Below are 17,081 nucleotides of genomic sequence, written 5' to 3' on the forward strand. Positions count from 1 at the left end.
AGAACCAACTTGAATACACAAATAGGAGTTTGAAAGTAAAAAAAATCATAAAGAATTACTGAGATAACTTTTCTATCCGTAACAACCACGATAAGTAAATGCGAACCGTTTTGCTGTTGAACTTAGGAAAAATTAGAAATTGAAGTAACTATTATAAGGGAACTGAGAACCAAATTGTAAATTTATGGCTATAATCAAAAGATTCTGCGTATGTGATTGACGACAATAAGACGTTAATGATATCCGGAAAAATGTTATTTTTGGAATGTTTTAATAGGCGATACCTGCCAACAAAGAATTTATATATGACAAATTTTGTCAGAAATAAGAAAGTTTTATTTCAAATATAGGCACCTCAAATTTAGTCACAGTTTTATCTCGCTAAAAAAAAGAAACTATATAGACCGAATCGTTTCAATCTTATGTAACATTTGTACTTTCAATTGCTGATAAAGGTCAAAGCTTGCTTCAAAAAAATTATAAATCTTTCGGGCTAATTGAAAAGAAATTTTTTATATCAGTGCATACAAGGAAAAAATGGGATGTTTATTTTGATGCTGGTATTGGTTTGTAAAGCATAATAATAGTAATCGTTATATTAATCCGGATCCTGGACGCTATTCCAATATTTAAAATCCCAATCGTCACACGTTTTAATGGCCTTGAAACATGCTTTCATTTAAATTTTTGATCGTCATGGTATTTGAGCTCAATTCTACCATTAGCTTGTACCATTATGATGTTTTACCAAATCAGTTATAGCTTGACATGTCCGTCTGTGGGAGCAGGAAAAAGAACACGCTGTAAACAAGTTAGGATTTTTGTAATCGAGTCTTAATTATTGCACTTGAAATAGACATATAAGTTACTTCTGTTTATAGTCTCAAGGATTCGTTTTTGATCATTCTCAAAGAATAGTATAATGATCATAATATGTGCATAGCAAAAATACAGACTGAGAAATACTATGATTCAGAGCTGATTTACTATGTTACTATGATCCGGGTATGCGATAAAAGACTCACGAAGAATGGCTGAAGTACTATGAAGGGCATTGTCATCACCACCACGCCTGCTTCCTTGAATAGAGCCACAACCTGTCAACAGAAACTACATGTCCTCAGTTACTCATATACATTGCACTATATCAAAAAATATATACAAGAATGTTTGAATAAAAAATCCTTGTTTTCCTCGTTTAGAATTTAATACGGTTCAAGCGAACATTCCACCCTCAAACAAAAACGAAACATTATGATCATTTTTAAAAGTATCTATGCTGGCATTTGTCAATCTTGTCAAACGGCATACGATTAAAAAAATCAATTGGACAGAAATGAAAAACACCGAATTGTTAAAAAAAATTGACTTGAAGTCCGTCCGGAATACTAGTTGCAGTCTAAAAAGACTATCTGAATAATAAAAAGAGCGTTCGGTATCTGAAATAGATCATAATAACTTAACAAAATCACCAAAAGCAAGTTTGATGCTAAATTAATTTGTTTTTGGGGAAAAACTGTCACAAGTGATTAATGATAATTCTGAACAAAATACGTGCGATTTGTCCCGCAGTGGAACAACCACAACACATTTCAGAACAAAATTGTCAGCAAGGTCATTGCTATTTGGCGTCTACCAACGTTCGGTTCAAACAATTTTGACAAAGCTAGACAGGCACTGAAACAAAACAATTTGACACAGAAACAGCGATACAGTTTTGCGAAAAAAAGTATTCATTATATCAAGAAATAATAAAACGACGGCAAAAACAGACAAAAATTTGTTTCTCACTTAAATCTATATTTTGTCAGCTGCAATTAAAAGTAATAAGGACTTTGAAATAACGACAATAGTGTCCACTTATCGAAAGTGATTTATTTCAGAAAGCTATAATACGTTCCTACGTTCCTAAGTTTTCAAATTCGAAAATGAACAAAGTGAAGGACGCGCATTTCTTCGGAAAAATATCGAAAAAACCTAATTTTGCTGATTTCAATTATAACAGAATAGCAGCTCTGTTGGAATGAGACAATTTTGGAACTTTAAATCTCAATGTTTTGTAAAACAAAATTCTCCTGATTCATACAAACTCATGCTCCAATTATCTGAGTGAAGGTTAACAAAAAGCAAGAAATTACACAAAAAATGTCAATTATTGAATTGTGTGCTTACAACTATTTTAAAGTTTTTTGACAGAAAAATTCTTCTAAGAGGTCAACTTTTAAAAAATATTAATTTCAACAGTAAAGCAAAAAGTATTCAAGTATAGTCAAAATTAGAATATAAAGAAGCGGCAATCCAGACCCTAGTCCATAGCATATCAGTACTGAAACATTGTATTCCAATTGTAAATCGTCGACCCAGTACTGTATCAGTGTATCCTAAGAGTATGTTGCTACCTCATTGTGTACAGTCTATTCAAATAGATATTTTTTTCTCAAAATAGACTGAGCTTGTTTGGCTTTGATTCGCTTGATGTTCATAGGAAAATCATGAAAGATTGAAGAATCGGACTATGCATTTCATGAGCATAACGATGACTTACAATCTTAAACCATTGCAAGCAACGTATTAAGAGTAGCAAAAAACGCGCGAAAACCAGTAAATACACGCCGAAAACAGTAAATACACGCCGAAAACAGTTAAAAAAAAACCGGAAGCCCGGAAGCTGACAAATTTAGCACCAGAATGCGGATTTTTATGGTTTTTATTTCAGATTGTAATGGAAATTTGCATAAATGTCTCAGTTTCTCAACGAAATCGGAGACAGAATTGGGCTGTCCAGAGCATTAACAGAACGCTTTTTGAACTGTGTATGTTAAAAAAACAATTGGTTTTTTGACTGTTTAGAGTGTCTTCATAGAGCCTTTTTTTAATAGGAATTATTGTCTGAACAGGGTAAAAAATGACATGATCAAAATCCGTTCATAATAAAAACAAAGATTGAGAAATACTATGATTCAGGGCTGATTTACAATGTTATTATGATCTGAGATAAGAAATCTGAAGCCCACGTAATTTTTTATTTTAGACCGATTATCTCTGGATAGAAAATTATTAAACGAAAAGAAAACTGTTAGAAACCCAGTTCATTTCAAAGATATTCAAATTACAATTCAGAAAGGTTTTGTGGGACAGCAGATGATGTTAGATTACAAAATCTACAGCATTCCTATCATGTAAAAGCACCTATTGTTTGATGATAAGTTGGAAGTTTAATTTAATTCAGACAAACCAGCAGTAATTGCTAATATCAAAAAATGAAAAAACCTTGTTAAGCCGCAATAACAAATAACAAGAGCCACGAGCTCATTTTTGTTGAAGTTCGAGATCTTTACAGAATATCAAAAAAAAAATCAACAGATAGCACAAAGGCGAATATCGTTTTTGATTTTTCGGGTGAATAATTTGTTTAGTTTTTTATTTACTTGAACTTTACTCTACAAACGCGACAAAATTGACATAAAAGGGACCTAACGCGTTGAAGTCGATTTGTCTATTATTTGATATAAACAGAACAGTCAATTCCTTTTTTATTTCATTTGTCTTTGAATCATTCAAGTTCAAGCTCCAATTTTGTTGGCAGAAGTTATAAGAGATTTCAAACTTTTAAAAAAAATTAAACGATAATTCAAACAATCGGAATTCTGCAAAAATTGGTGAAATTGAAATACCGACAAAAATCAGAGAACGTGCTCAGTTCGTATCTTAGATGTCATTAGCAAATCCAACATTTTCTTCTTTTAACAATTCCATGCACTTCAATTTGGTTAAAATTTCCTTAAAAAGGCTTAAAAACTTCCTTTGCTCTTTTCAAATGATGTATCGACAGTGATGAACAGATAACAATTAACAACAGTTTATTTCTCAAAAAAGCAGCAGGAAATAAATAGCTTTATGAGCAAAACATTTTTTTCTTTTTCGTTTTTTGGGCAAGGTTGACAGGGAAATCGACCTGGTTTTTCAGATGCACACCGTGGACTAACTTACATTAGAACTGATTTATGCATTATACAGATGCAAACTCTTGGACAAACTTACAAAAGAACTGATTTATGCATTATAAGCCGTTGCTATTTATCTACTCATTGGTCCATTTTGGGATATCGGATTTTACTAAACAGGCTAATTTTCAATTGCCTCAAGATTGCCTTAATCACCATATCGCTCGTTGTTTTATAATATATTACCTGCGAGCATCATTCTCGCTTCCGATAGTAATAATTACTCAGAGGCGGCAATATAGAACATAAAGGGAAATCTGAATTGAAATGCTCTCTGCTGTATATTAAGACTGCGAAAAAAAATTACACTGTTAATCCGAGTAATCTTACACGCCTCTTATTTGTGGCACTTTGTATGGTGCTAGGACAATAGATAGAAAGACAGCAGATCGAAAAAAAAATTATTCACGTTACCTGCTGGCCAATTAGATTTAAGCACCCTTATTAGAGCGTGTATTACATTTGGTCGTGATTGCTTGTTCGGTTGCGATAGATTAATATCAAGTGCCATATGCCCCTAACTCATGGCCATGGCTCAGCGGCATGAACAGATGCGGTAATTATATTGCAGCGCGCAAATAACGCTTCCAGGGTCGAATGTCCTCTCTAAATTTCTCTCATTTTGTTGTAAGAGTGGAGGGGGCGGGGTAATTTTTCTAAGGGGGGGAGGGGGGGGGGGTAAATTGATGTAAGAGTTGGGCTGCAATGGGAGCACTTTTGAGGAATTAGCCCCCCGTCAAAACTGTGATGTAAGAGTGGGATTCAATGGGCTGCAATGGGAAGACTGTTCAGGAATTACCCCTTCGTCAAAAATGCGATGTAAAAGTGGGCTGCAATGGACTGCAGTGGGAAGTTTCTTGAGGAACTAGCCCCCGGTCAACATTGTGATGTACGAGTGGGCTGCAATGAGCTGCAACGGGGGGACTTATGAGAAATTACCCCCCTAACTAAAATTGCCATGTATGAGTGCGCTGAAATGGGCTGCAATGGGATGAATTTTGAGGAACTAACCCCTGGTCAAAAGTGCGATGTAAGAGTGGGCTGCATTGGGCTCCAATGGGAAGACTCTTGAGGAATCCCCCGGTCAAAATTGTGACGTAAGCGTGAGCTGCAATGGGAACACTTTTGAGGACTTACCCCCTCGTCAAAAATGCGATGTAATAGTGGGCTGCATTGGGCTGCAATGGGAGGACTTTTGAGGAAATACCCTCATTACTAAAATTGCCGTGTAGGAGTGGGTTGCATTGGGCTGCAACGGGAGGACTTTTGAGGAATTACCCCACTGGTCAAAACTGCGATGAATGAGTGGGGTAAAATGATGTAAGACTTTAGCTGCCGGGGGGTGTGGGGTAAAATAGGAAGAGTGAGAGGGTAATTTGTTCATAGGTGGTAAAATGATGTAAGAGTTGGGCGTCAACAGGGTAAAGTAATGAAAGAGTCAGGCTGCAATGGGAGGATTTTTTGGGAAAAGAGATTTCAAACTTATAAAAAACTTAAACAAGGATTCAAACAATCGCAATTTTGCAAAAATTAGTGAAATTGAATCATCAACAAAAATCAGAGAACGTGCTCAGTTCGTATCTTAGATGCCAATAGCGAATCAAACCTTTTCTTCTCTTTACGATTCCCTGCATTTCAATTTGGTTGAAACTTCCTTAATTTGGCTTTAAAATTTCCTTTGCTTTTTTCAAATGATGTATCGATAGTGATGAACAGATAACAATTATCGACAGTTTATTTCTCAAAAAAGCAGCAGGAAATAAACAGTTTTATGAAGAAAACCTTTATTTGCCCCCCGTCAAAACTGTGATGTAATAGTGGGATTCAATGGGCTGCAATGGGAGACTCTTCAGGAATTACCCCTTCGTCAAAAATGCGATGTAAGAGTGGGCTGCAATGGACTGCAGCGGGAGGTTTCTTGAGAAATTAGCCCCCGGTCAAAATTGTGATGTACGAGTGGGCTGCAATGAGCTGCAACGGGAGGACTTTTGAGAAATTACCCCCTAACTAAAATTGCCATGTATGAGTGGGCTGAAATGGGCTGCAATGGGATGAATTTTGAGGAACTAACCCCTGGTCAAAAGTGCGATGTAAGAGTGGGCTGCATTGGGCTGTAATGGGAGGACTTTTGAGGAAATACCCTCATTACTAAAATTGCCGTGTAGGAGTGGGTTGCATTGGGCTGCAACGGGAGGACTTTTGAGGAATTACCCCACTGGTCAAAATTGCGATGAATGAGTGGGGTAAAATGATGTAAGACTTTAGCTGCCGGGGGTGTGGGAGTGAGTGGTATAAGAAGAGTGAGTGGGTAATTTGTTCATAGGTGGTAAAATGATGTAAAAGTTGGGCGCCAACAGGGTAAAGTAATGTAATAGTCAGGCTGCAATGGGAGGATTTTTTGGGGAAATGCAGCTCAAAACTCTTACATCTTTTTGGGCTGCATTCGGCGGTCAAGGGGGGTATAAGGATGTAAGATTGGGGGCGTAAAAGACAAGTTAACCCCCACTCTTATTTCTTTTTGGTCTGTCAACGGGAGTAAAATGATGTTGGAGTAAGGGAGTAATGAACAAAACAATTCCAAATTCTTACATCAATTTACCACCCTTGACAGACCAAAAAGACGTAAGAGTGAGGGGTTGATTTGTATTTTACCCCGCTCTTACATTATTTTACCCCGCTTGGCAGCCCAAAAAGATGTAGGAGTTTTGAGGTGCTTCTTCCTAAAAAATCCTCCCATTGCAACCCCACTCTTACATCTTTTTGGGCGGAAAAATTGGGCCCAGGTTAATTTCAGCCAAAGTTTAATTCTCGATCTTTTGTCCTTTCGATCTACTGTCCGGTCACCCCTTTGAATATAGCAACGGACCAGAATGTGAATAAATGCAAAAAGTAAAATAGTGTTGAGATTGGTTACCAGTTTGACTCTGCTCCACATGAAGAGCATGACCAATAAAAGTATGGAAGTGAACACAGTTGACACAATCGAGTAGATCAAGAAGGCTGTAACGTTGTCCTCGTCCTCCTTTGTCTTCACTAAACAGCAGAGACAACAAATAAACAAACTAACTCATTTCAAAAAACACTTGAAAGCTTTTGTGTGTTCAATTTTATTTATTTCAGTTCTTTATTTTGATTAGCCATATTTTGATGAGCTTTTTAAACAAAAAACCGTCAGATTTGAGCAAACAGAACTGAGTAAGCATCAGCTTCTACGAAATGTCCAGTTATAGTCCGAAAAGCGTTCGAATTCAAGGTGATGCATGGCACACTTGTCATGAGAGGAACTGTTCAATGATTTTCAGATTTTTAAGATTCTTTGACCCAATATGATTTTTTACAATGCAATTACTTGTTCAGCATTTGACCCCCCCCCCACAAAAAATGAGCAAAAGTCGATGTTAAACTAACATTCTTCTGGTGTGTTGTCCAATTTGTCCTTCTCGTCCACATACTTGATCCAGAGATATGTGGTGGCGGCTATGGTGCCAAAAATGACGAGAAAGTAGACAAAATAAACAAACACAGCAGCCAGGAAACGCATCATCACCAGAATTGCCATCGACAGAGCTGAAATTCATAGAATTGATTTCGAAAACCTGATTAGTAGGCAGGCTGTCTCCAAATTTTATCAACTCGGTCCAAATATCGATTAGTTTGATTAGTTTACTATTTACAATTATCTGCACAAAGCTGGCAAAAATCAAACCGTGAAGCGGGAACATGTTTCAATCATATCCAAGAACCAAAATGTCGCTACACAGGCCATACAGGATATTATAATGAGACGAAGTTAGAACAAAGAAACAACTTTGTTCTAACACTATATAGAATGGGGGTTAAAAACTTTATACCAGCTCTACTTTTTTGTTCAGCCAATTTTGGCTGATCGTATTTTTTTCGGAAATATTGAGTATGGCACTATTAAAAAGCCCTTGAAAAACTGAATCCATTGTTCAGTCGATATTTTCAAAAGTTTTCAGTCGTCTTGACTTTTCAAACGATCAGATCGGTAAAACCACTTTTCAAATCAACTTAGATTAACATTTCGGCGGTTTTTGTACTATTTGTATACGAATATGAAAACAAGATCAGATTGATAATCTGGCCAGTGTTTGTCCTTTACACAAAATATCGATTTGAAGTAACTTTTTCCTCTTTAAAAAGTTTGTTTGTCCATATTCATGTTGATTTCACATCCATTGTTCATAACCAACTTCTGTTTTTGAGGGTTTAAAAAATTTTTTTTTCAAATTAAAAAGATTAAAATAAGTTTTTAAATATTTGGAAGGAATTGATATTGCCAATACTGTTTTCAAAACTACAACTTTTTAGTCCATTTTCACTCTTTAAAAAGTTTTATTGGTAGGCTGCATTAAAATGTGAAATGAAAAGAGTCAATTCATCTGACAATTTTTTCAACTTGAACTAAATTATGTGCTGACTTCTCTAGTTTATTTCTCATGAGAAAGATTGATTATACACAGGTTTTGTACTTGTACGACAAAAAAAGTCATCTATAATAAATATAAAATAAATAATAAAAATAATAAAAATAATAATAATAATAATAAAAACAATAATAATAATAACAAAATCAGACTCGCATCAGATAAAAAATAAACATAACAAATTCACCTACAGTTCATTAGAAAAGATATGTGACCTGTCCTCAAGGCAACTGGGTAGCAGTGATTAAAATCATTCAATTTCAACAGAATTCAACTAAATGTTTATTTATAAATCCATATGAAGCAATTGAGACCTGTAACTATCCAGTGTAAGTCATACAACAAAAAAGGAAAATACTAGCAAAATTATAAAATTCAGATAAAAATGCGCGATAAAGACGTTGTAGCCGTTCAAAACGTAAGATTGTCACTAAAAAATTGAAAAAGTTCGATTGCGCAGTTTTGCAAAGCCAACGGGACCTATCAATAATGTTATAAATTATAAAGAAAAGAAAAATCCTATAAAAGGTACAAATATTTAAAAATCACAAACAATTTTTCAAATCTCATAATAACAGAGACAAGAAACAAATGATGGAAACGGGCTTCAACTTGTCTTTACAAAGACTAAGCTTTAATTTGACCAAAAATCATTAAAATACCAGCTAAGCTCAAAAATCCAATAATAAATTTTCAGACACATATTTTCAAAAACCATAACAGACACAAAATACCAACTAAAAAAGTTGATAAACTTGTAGCCCCTCAGGAAGTCATTTGCCTCCGTTATTAATGAGACTGAGTCACAAAGTTACAAAATAACAACAAAAACAGGCAGAAGACAAATCTACACAAAACAATTTTACGACACTACAATGTTGAAGGCACTGTAATTAAAAGCAATTATCCGCAAGAGCTGGAAATAATCATTTTCTTCTCTTCTGAAAATTCGCGGTTCTTTTCTTTAGAAGATGTGCGTTCAAATTGCAACAAAATAAAAAAAATTGACCAGTATCGAATATTCGAAAAAATTCGAAACTAAATGGTCGAAGCTATCTGGTCAAAACATAATACCAACAGACAGGTTAACTTGAATCAACAAAGTTTTTCCACTTCTTACTAATGGGGTCGAGTTAAATGATGAGAAAATTGAGAGTAAAAACGACAGCGAAAAAATCTTAGTTTCGGTTTCGAAAAATTCATTTGAAATCCATTAAAAGCGTTGGCTGTATATTAAAAACTTTAAAAAGTTCAATTATACTCAATGAGGAAGCAATTGACACCTATCATTATCAGGTATATGTCGTATACAAAAAAAAAGATAAACACAGGCAAAAAAAATTGGCTACATTTTAAAAGAGAACCGTGTCTCAGCGCATGTAAGTACAAACTAATCAATAACAACAATAAAAAAATTCGGTTCCAAACGCTGTTTTCAACGCTGTTTACTTTTCCAACTACACATAATTTCAATTGTATTCTCCAATGATGTGATAATTCCGCAAGGAGAAAAAAGAACTTATAAAATGTACAATTATGCTGGGAACTCAACCAAAAATTTGAGATTTCATTGTATCAAAACGACGGAACAAATAGTTGAAGACAAAACCAGTACAGACGTTAATTGATAACTCACGGGAAAAACGTTTTGCGTTGTCTTTACTGAGACTACTCCAGGCGCTGAGAAAAATAAGATAGAACAGAGCTAAAGTCCAAAAAAAACATCGACATTTTTTTAAAACAAATATATTAAAAGTCGTAAGAATCGCTTTCATTTGTTACCTTAGGTAACAAATGAAAGCGATGTCTAGGTTCACTTATACCTCTCAAAGAATCAACTTAGTCTTGAATTGGGGAGACTAAACCATAGACTACAAAAAATTAACAATTGAATGCAACACAAAAGAAGTCCGTAAAGTTTCGCGAAAACATTAGGTCAAAGACAAAAAAAACATGAGCTTAACTATGAAACAATAATCTATGTTGTTGGACCTCATTTTTTGGTAGTAAATAGTATCTGCCAAAAAGAGCCACGAATTAAACTATTGCCATTTATTGACCTTAAATACAATAACTGCGGAAATATTTTAGAGAAAAGGCCGCGCCCCAATTAAATCTAGAAATTTCGTTTACTGTAACCATGTTGAGATCAAGATCAACCCTAATTTTGATGAGTGTCTAAGAAACCGCTCAATTCTTCATATGGTTGCAAAGTAGACTAATTATTAAACAAAAATTTTCAGTATATCAAAACTAAATAATGCATTTTATATAATTGTCGAATTTAAATTTGCGAAAGCTGGCGAAATTAGATTTCCCGAAGGCAAATAAAGCCAGTGTGAGTACAACCAGCTCGTTTTGGGCTTATGGAGAACATTTCTGCAGTTTTTAGGTGTCTGCTTCCATCAAATGGGCTGAAACAGCGTCTCGAAAATTGGCTAAAACAGCATATTTGATCCCATGTTTTGACGAAGAAATAAATTCTGAGTGTAATTTCCAGCCAAAAAAATTTTTGCGTAATTTATAGCCAAAAAACTTGGATTGAACAAATCAGCAACCCTAATCTATCTTTAAGCATAAACGCACTTACACTACCGTTAACAATTTCAGCATATTTTTAGCAAAATTGACAAAAATTTGGAAAAAAGTTTGGGAAAATTTCAACGAAAGCAACGTATTTCGGTCAAATGTTCACAAACCTTAAAATCCTGATAACTCCCTGTAAAAAGTAAAATTCAAAAAAATCTTTTTAATTTCAAATTCTACGCTTGACAGGTTTTCTAATAATAACACACATAGTCCTGTGCAATGAATATATAGATTGACAAAAATTGACTGAACAAAAAACCTATTTGAGAATATAGTTCTTCGCCCCACTAAAGTGGGTCGGAACAATAGTGAAAATAAACCAAATTTTAGGAGAAAAAAGATATCTGACAAAAATTGCTTCGCCTATGATCTTAATAACATTAGATATTTGCACATACGCATGTTAATGGATTGATTTTTTTTTACAAAAATTAAATGCTCGCTTGGCTAGCTGGAATATTTGAAAAACTTATTTGATAACAAAAAATTGTATGCAACCTTAATTTTCTGTTAGTTTGGCTATTAAAGAGGAATAGTATAATTCACGCCAAAAATTTGATATTCGGTATGGCAATGCGATTTTTTTATTTATTTATTTTCGGATTATTCTTTTTGCTCAATTTTCAGTTTCAGCGATTGAGCTAGTAAAGTAATTTACTTTAAGTTGCCTGTCATCTTAGTAGACTTGTAATCTTCTGTGCATCAGAAATAAATTTGAACATATACTAAGGTATTTAAATTTAAGCATCAATTTACCTATTCCTACGAGAGTGATATAGATAATCTCTCGCCATGACCTCTTGACCTCTGCTGCAAAGTTCTCGAGTGCGTCGTCTCCCACCAGATTGGTGATCTCTTGTGCCTGTTTGACAACTTCTCTAGCTCCCGACTCCAGCACCTCGGGTGTGCACCGGTGCAGAATTTCAGAGCTATCAGAAAGAAAAATGCGTAGTTTTTAGTAGTATCCTGAATGTTTCAATTGAATATTCCAAGTAATAAAATGTTTAATAGCCGATTAAATATCATGAAGAAATTGATTCAAGTCTGAATATTACAATATAAAAAAGACAAGAAGGCTCGCATGATACTGTGCATAGCGTATAACACTTCCCACATGCATTACAAGACTCTATTGGGAATGGGAATTGGAGCAAGTTTCTTTGTTCTTCCCAAAAATTCAACAGGCTGCACCATTTCAAAAGTTCCTCGCAGGTATATTTATTCGTAGGACAACTGGCCAGATAATAGCAAACAAAAGTTTATATGTGAAAATAGGTTCTTTTTCTTGGTATTTTTGTGAAATTTAGCTCCGCACTCAGAGCCTCAAGAAGACGCTACATATGTTGATGCCAAAAAGGAACGGTTTAAATTCAACTTGAATTGGCCAAATTTGTGTTTTAAAAAATATTTAGATCAATTTACTAAGATAATTGAAATTAGGTTTAGCCTGGTAATCCTTCAAATAAAACCAGTCTTTTTTGAACGAACAACAAAGAAATTTCTACTGTTTTGTGGCTAACTGAACAACAAATGGGTTCATCGTTCAAATTTCTTTTAAAAGCAGATGGTATCGATCGCATTAAAAACTCTGGCTAAAAACAAAAAGCAAGATAACACTATTAGAAACCAGTTCATTCTATCAAGATTCTGACTGATGGAAAAGTGGGAAAAAATCACAAAGTTCGCACAAATCTTTAAGTCAAACCATTTTCGGAACAGATACATTAATTTCATTTGAGTTTTCGACAGAACTTTACAGGATTGAGACAGCAAAATACAATCATTTGAAACGTCACAAAACATGACATTTTTACAACAACGCCTTAATGTATGAATACAACAAATACGGTTGAAATAATTAACGCCTACCCCGGGTTGACTTCATAATTGAAAAAATTGTGAAATTACAACTTCCTATTATGTCATCTATGAAAAGTTGTAATCCTAGATGTTTCGTATAATGAAAGTTGTAAATTAACAAATTTTTAGAGGAATCATGAAAACGGCTAAAACAAAGCACAAATAATGTGTTTCAAAAAATTAGTAAGAAAAAAATCGGAAAAAGTTACTTTTCAGTTATACCGTATTTAAGTTGTAGTCCGAACTTCATAATATTTTTTTTTCGCAACCTATGATTTAGAGATCACAACTGCCATGGAGCTCAGTAATGCACCGGCTCTAGTCTTCAAAGAACCTAAAAAGGCTCATGCTAAAGCTAAGACAAGTTTACTGCTGCAAAAACCTGCCTCCTTTCATAAAGTCGACCTCTCAACTAGAATTTTCGTACTAGGATAAAGTTGTAATCATAGAACTTTCCTTTATGGGAAAGTTGTAATCCTACCAATTTTGTACAATTTTTTTCGTCTATGACATTAAGGATCCATGAGAGGAAAGTTCTAGGATAACAACATTTGGTTTACCCGGGACTTTTTTGAAAAACAATGGTATCTAAGTCATTAAGCCCTTTGACAACGAATTTCAAGCAAAGCAAGCAAAGCGGTTTCTGCCTTTAAGAATCAGATGCGACCTTTGAAAAATATAACTCTTGCGGATGTGATCAAAAACAGCATTTGCTATATAAGATCACAAACATAATTAAAATTTCCCAAAGCTATACAAAATTAATTTGTTCGAGTAATTGGCAACAGTAATTTAAGCAGAAAACTGACACATGCTTTTAAACAAAAAGCCTTATAAGCGCTTATAAGATCTCTCATAATTCCGATTAATTGAACTGAGAATCAATTGGGGGCAAAATTCAAAGAAGGCTTGATATTCTTCGAGAACAAATACAGTCACTATCATTGAAACCACTGCTCACATACTTAAGCTTTTAAGGAGATTGAACGATCTCACATCAGGTTCGGCAAACAGGTTTGCCAGTATTAGGTTTAGTAACCATTCAACAAAAAAGAGGAACAATTGTATGATAAACCTGGATAAAATTCACTATAAAGATTGGCATAACTAGTGTCAAATTTAAAAAACCATTCGTTTTCCATTGAATGGCTTGCCAAAAAGGATAGTAAATATGCACTATCAGGCCGCATGTATCACTTTGAGATTGTGAAAACAGAAGTGAACGAATTTTGGGAACACAAATTAAAAGCACAATAAGTTCTTCGTTGAACCGAAATCAATAGATAAGATTATTTATGAACTTCCAAACGCTGTTTAAAAAAGAATATGCATTGGTACAATCAGCGTTTGAGAGACATTCAATTAGGTCGGAAACTGTCGAGTGACGTCTCTTTTTCAAGAACATTAAAGAAAATAACACATAACATGGCGAGAAACTTTACTGACCCCTGCCAGAATTATTTTAAAAGGAATTAGTTTGTAACTATCCCGAAGTGTATGTAAAAGAGTTAGAAGTTCTGTTTCAGATACTGTTATTAAGTTTTTGATTATAATGAAGTCCAGTTTTGCAAAAGAATTGAATATCTTGCGCACTCGCGTTACCAAAGATTTCCGATTTTTTTTGTCCTTTTCGCTAAGAATTTAAATTCAGTTTTTCTAACTTCTGCACTGAAAAGTTTTTCTAATTCAAATTTGTTAATCGCCTTATCCAAAAAACAGTGTAGTGATTCTTGCCTAAGAAATTTGGAGAACCTTAACTAATTCATAGAGGTAAAAATTCTGTGCTTTTAAACTTTTTAGGTCTTCTTTGACCTTAGAAATCCTTTTAATTTATTTGCAATACTAAAAGTAATTCTTAAAATACGATTTTGTGACCGATTTAATTTTTTAACTCAGATATATTCACAATGTCATACACAAACACTCCATATTGCAGTATTGGTTTCACAAAAATATTGAAACAAGAGCATTAGAGTTGCACTACTGAAAATATTTTTGGAAACTTCAATATGGAGTGTTAACCGATAAGTTTAAACGGATGAAATTCTTTTATCCGTTTAAATTTCTTCGTCTTTTCTTCTGTATGTTCTCCAAGAGATATTTTTTGGTCCAGAGACACACCTAAATACTTCATAGTTTCTGTACTTTTTATTTAAAAAATATTGAGTTTTTATAGACGCTTTGGGTGTTTTAGAGTTGATGTCCGTAAACCTACATTTGTCATGATTAATATTTAGCTCGTTTACCTACATCCAGTCGCAATTTTTACGAAGATATTGTTCTATTTATGTTCAGGTGTCCTTCTTTTGCAAAGCATAATATTGAAGAACTAACTTCTGCAAACTGGGTTATCTTTGTATTTGCACACATGCGGACGATCACTAAACTAAGTCAAAGGACTTGGTCCCAGTTCTGAATCTTGAGGAACACCGCGCTTAGTGGCTTTTATTTCCGAATAGAATTTTCCAATGCAACCATATTGGGAGCTTTCACTTAAATAAAATTTAAGAGAACCAGAAATCTACAACGAATTCCCTATATTTCCAATTTTTCTGGCATCATTTCAAGTTCATCTGTATCAAAGGCTTTATTGAGGTCAAAAACACACAACGTGATGGTTTTTTAGTTTTTTCTATCATATCTTGAAAAATCTACCTTTTGAACAATTGCTCCGATTGTACTTTGTTTTCTTTTTGAACCCGTACTGACTAAGACTTAAAACTTCAGATTCTTTCTAAAAATTGATATAATGCGCTGGAAAATAAATTATTCAGAACTGGAACCAGAACCGGAACCGCAACGGAAACAGAACCGGAACTGGAACCAAACTTTCTCAGAACCGGAAAAAGAAATATTGGTCTGCATTTGTTTGGATTCACCTCGCAGCCTTTCTAATGAAAAGCAATCACTTTAGTCGTCTTCATTATTTCGGGAAAACGCATCAGATCAAATCAAATGTTAAGAAAGTTGCATAAAGTCTCGGTGATCTCAGGTTATACAGTTTTCAGTATTAAAATACCGATTTCAAACATATCAGCAGAGAGTTTCTTACTCAGACATTTTATGGTTTCATACACTTCAGTTGCAGAGGTGTCTAAAGGAACATTTAAGTTTGGAACACTTTTCCTATACCTGACAGAATGTTGACTGTGCTGCAGCTCTGTCATCTCGTGACCAAGATTAAGAAAACTGTCATTTAGTTGAATTCTCTTGAGTTGACAATATTTTTGAGTCACTGGTTCAACATAAGATTTTTCTCAAACTTGAACATGGAGTTGTTGATAACTTCACTTCTGTTCCCTTGTCCAAAAATAATACTGATATTAGCTAACATACATGCAGCTTTAACTTTGTCGCGTATGTTCATGTATTTTTTCTTAATTCTGTTTTACATATCTTATATTGCAAAGCAAAGTTCTTTTTTTTGTAGAACAATTTCTTATCCAGGGTGTAACTTATCATTGTTCGTTCTCTTTGCGGCCTTTTTCTTTGTTGGAACAAATTTTTATCAGCAAAATACTGGACAGCGATTGCATATGGCGAATTTTTTGAGGAGATCAATTGTTGCCTGTGAAATAATTGTACCACGTGTTACTAAGTATTCATTAATTAGGTTTAATCCGAAATATGACAAACTGTTAGTTATTTTTGGCTGCTTTGTCGTCTTTTTCTAGTATATCTATTAAAATCCCCGCAGACAATATGTTTTTTTCTATTTTTTTTACACCTGAGGACATTAAATAATCCAATAGGAAAAATGAAAACTCTTCAACTGGCAGAAGGAAAGAAGCCGCAGAACAGGAAAGAGTAACTAGGAAAAAGATAAAAAATTTTGGGAAAATTCTTTATTGATTGTTGCTATATTCTTTTTTGACCGTGTTTATGGGTTTCACTTAAACAAAAAAAACTTTCCGCGGAAGCGCAGATCAGTTTGGTTGCTTATCGCCAGCTTACACCCTTGGCGGAAGTCACAGACTAGGTTCCCTTATAAGCTTGATTTACACTGAGTTTTTCTTCCTCATCTTCCAGATCGTGCTACTGCAGATTTTTCTTTTCTTTTTCAAGAAAACTAACGTGTTTGGAGGAATTTTAGCGAAGTCTGTATCCTACCCTATGAGCTTCATTCTGAGTTTGAGGAAGTCGCAGCTTAGCTAAAAGCCTTTTTGAAAAACAAGTATTA

At 34.3% G+C, this 17,081-nt stretch overlaps 1 protein-coding gene across 1 annotated transcript in view; it reads right to left on the reverse strand.

Annotated features, from left to right (window-relative positions):
• LOC142335439 (choline transporter-like protein 1) overlaps positions 1–17,081 on the reverse strand; it is a 44,583-nt gene that overhangs the window by 2,559 nt on the left and 24,943 nt on the right. The window contains exons 5-8 of the mRNA XM_075383927.1: positions 11,798–11,970; positions 7,413–7,571; positions 6,919–7,037; positions 1,026–1,097 (exon numbers count right to left, since the gene is read on the reverse strand). Coding sequence (XP_075240042.1) covers positions 1,026–1,097; positions 6,919–7,037; positions 7,413–7,571; positions 11,798–11,970 — 523 coding nt within the window. The remainder of the gene's footprint in view (positions 1–1,025; positions 1,098–6,918; positions 7,038–7,412; positions 7,572–11,797; positions 11,971–17,081) is intronic.

Source organism: Convolutriloba macropyga, chromosome 2 (genome assembly GCF_964194025.1).
Source record: "Convolutriloba macropyga chromosome 2, txConMacr16.3, whole genome shotgun sequence".
NCBI classification, from domain to species: Eukaryota; Metazoa; Xenacoelomorpha; order Acoela; family Convolutidae; genus Convolutriloba; species Convolutriloba macropyga.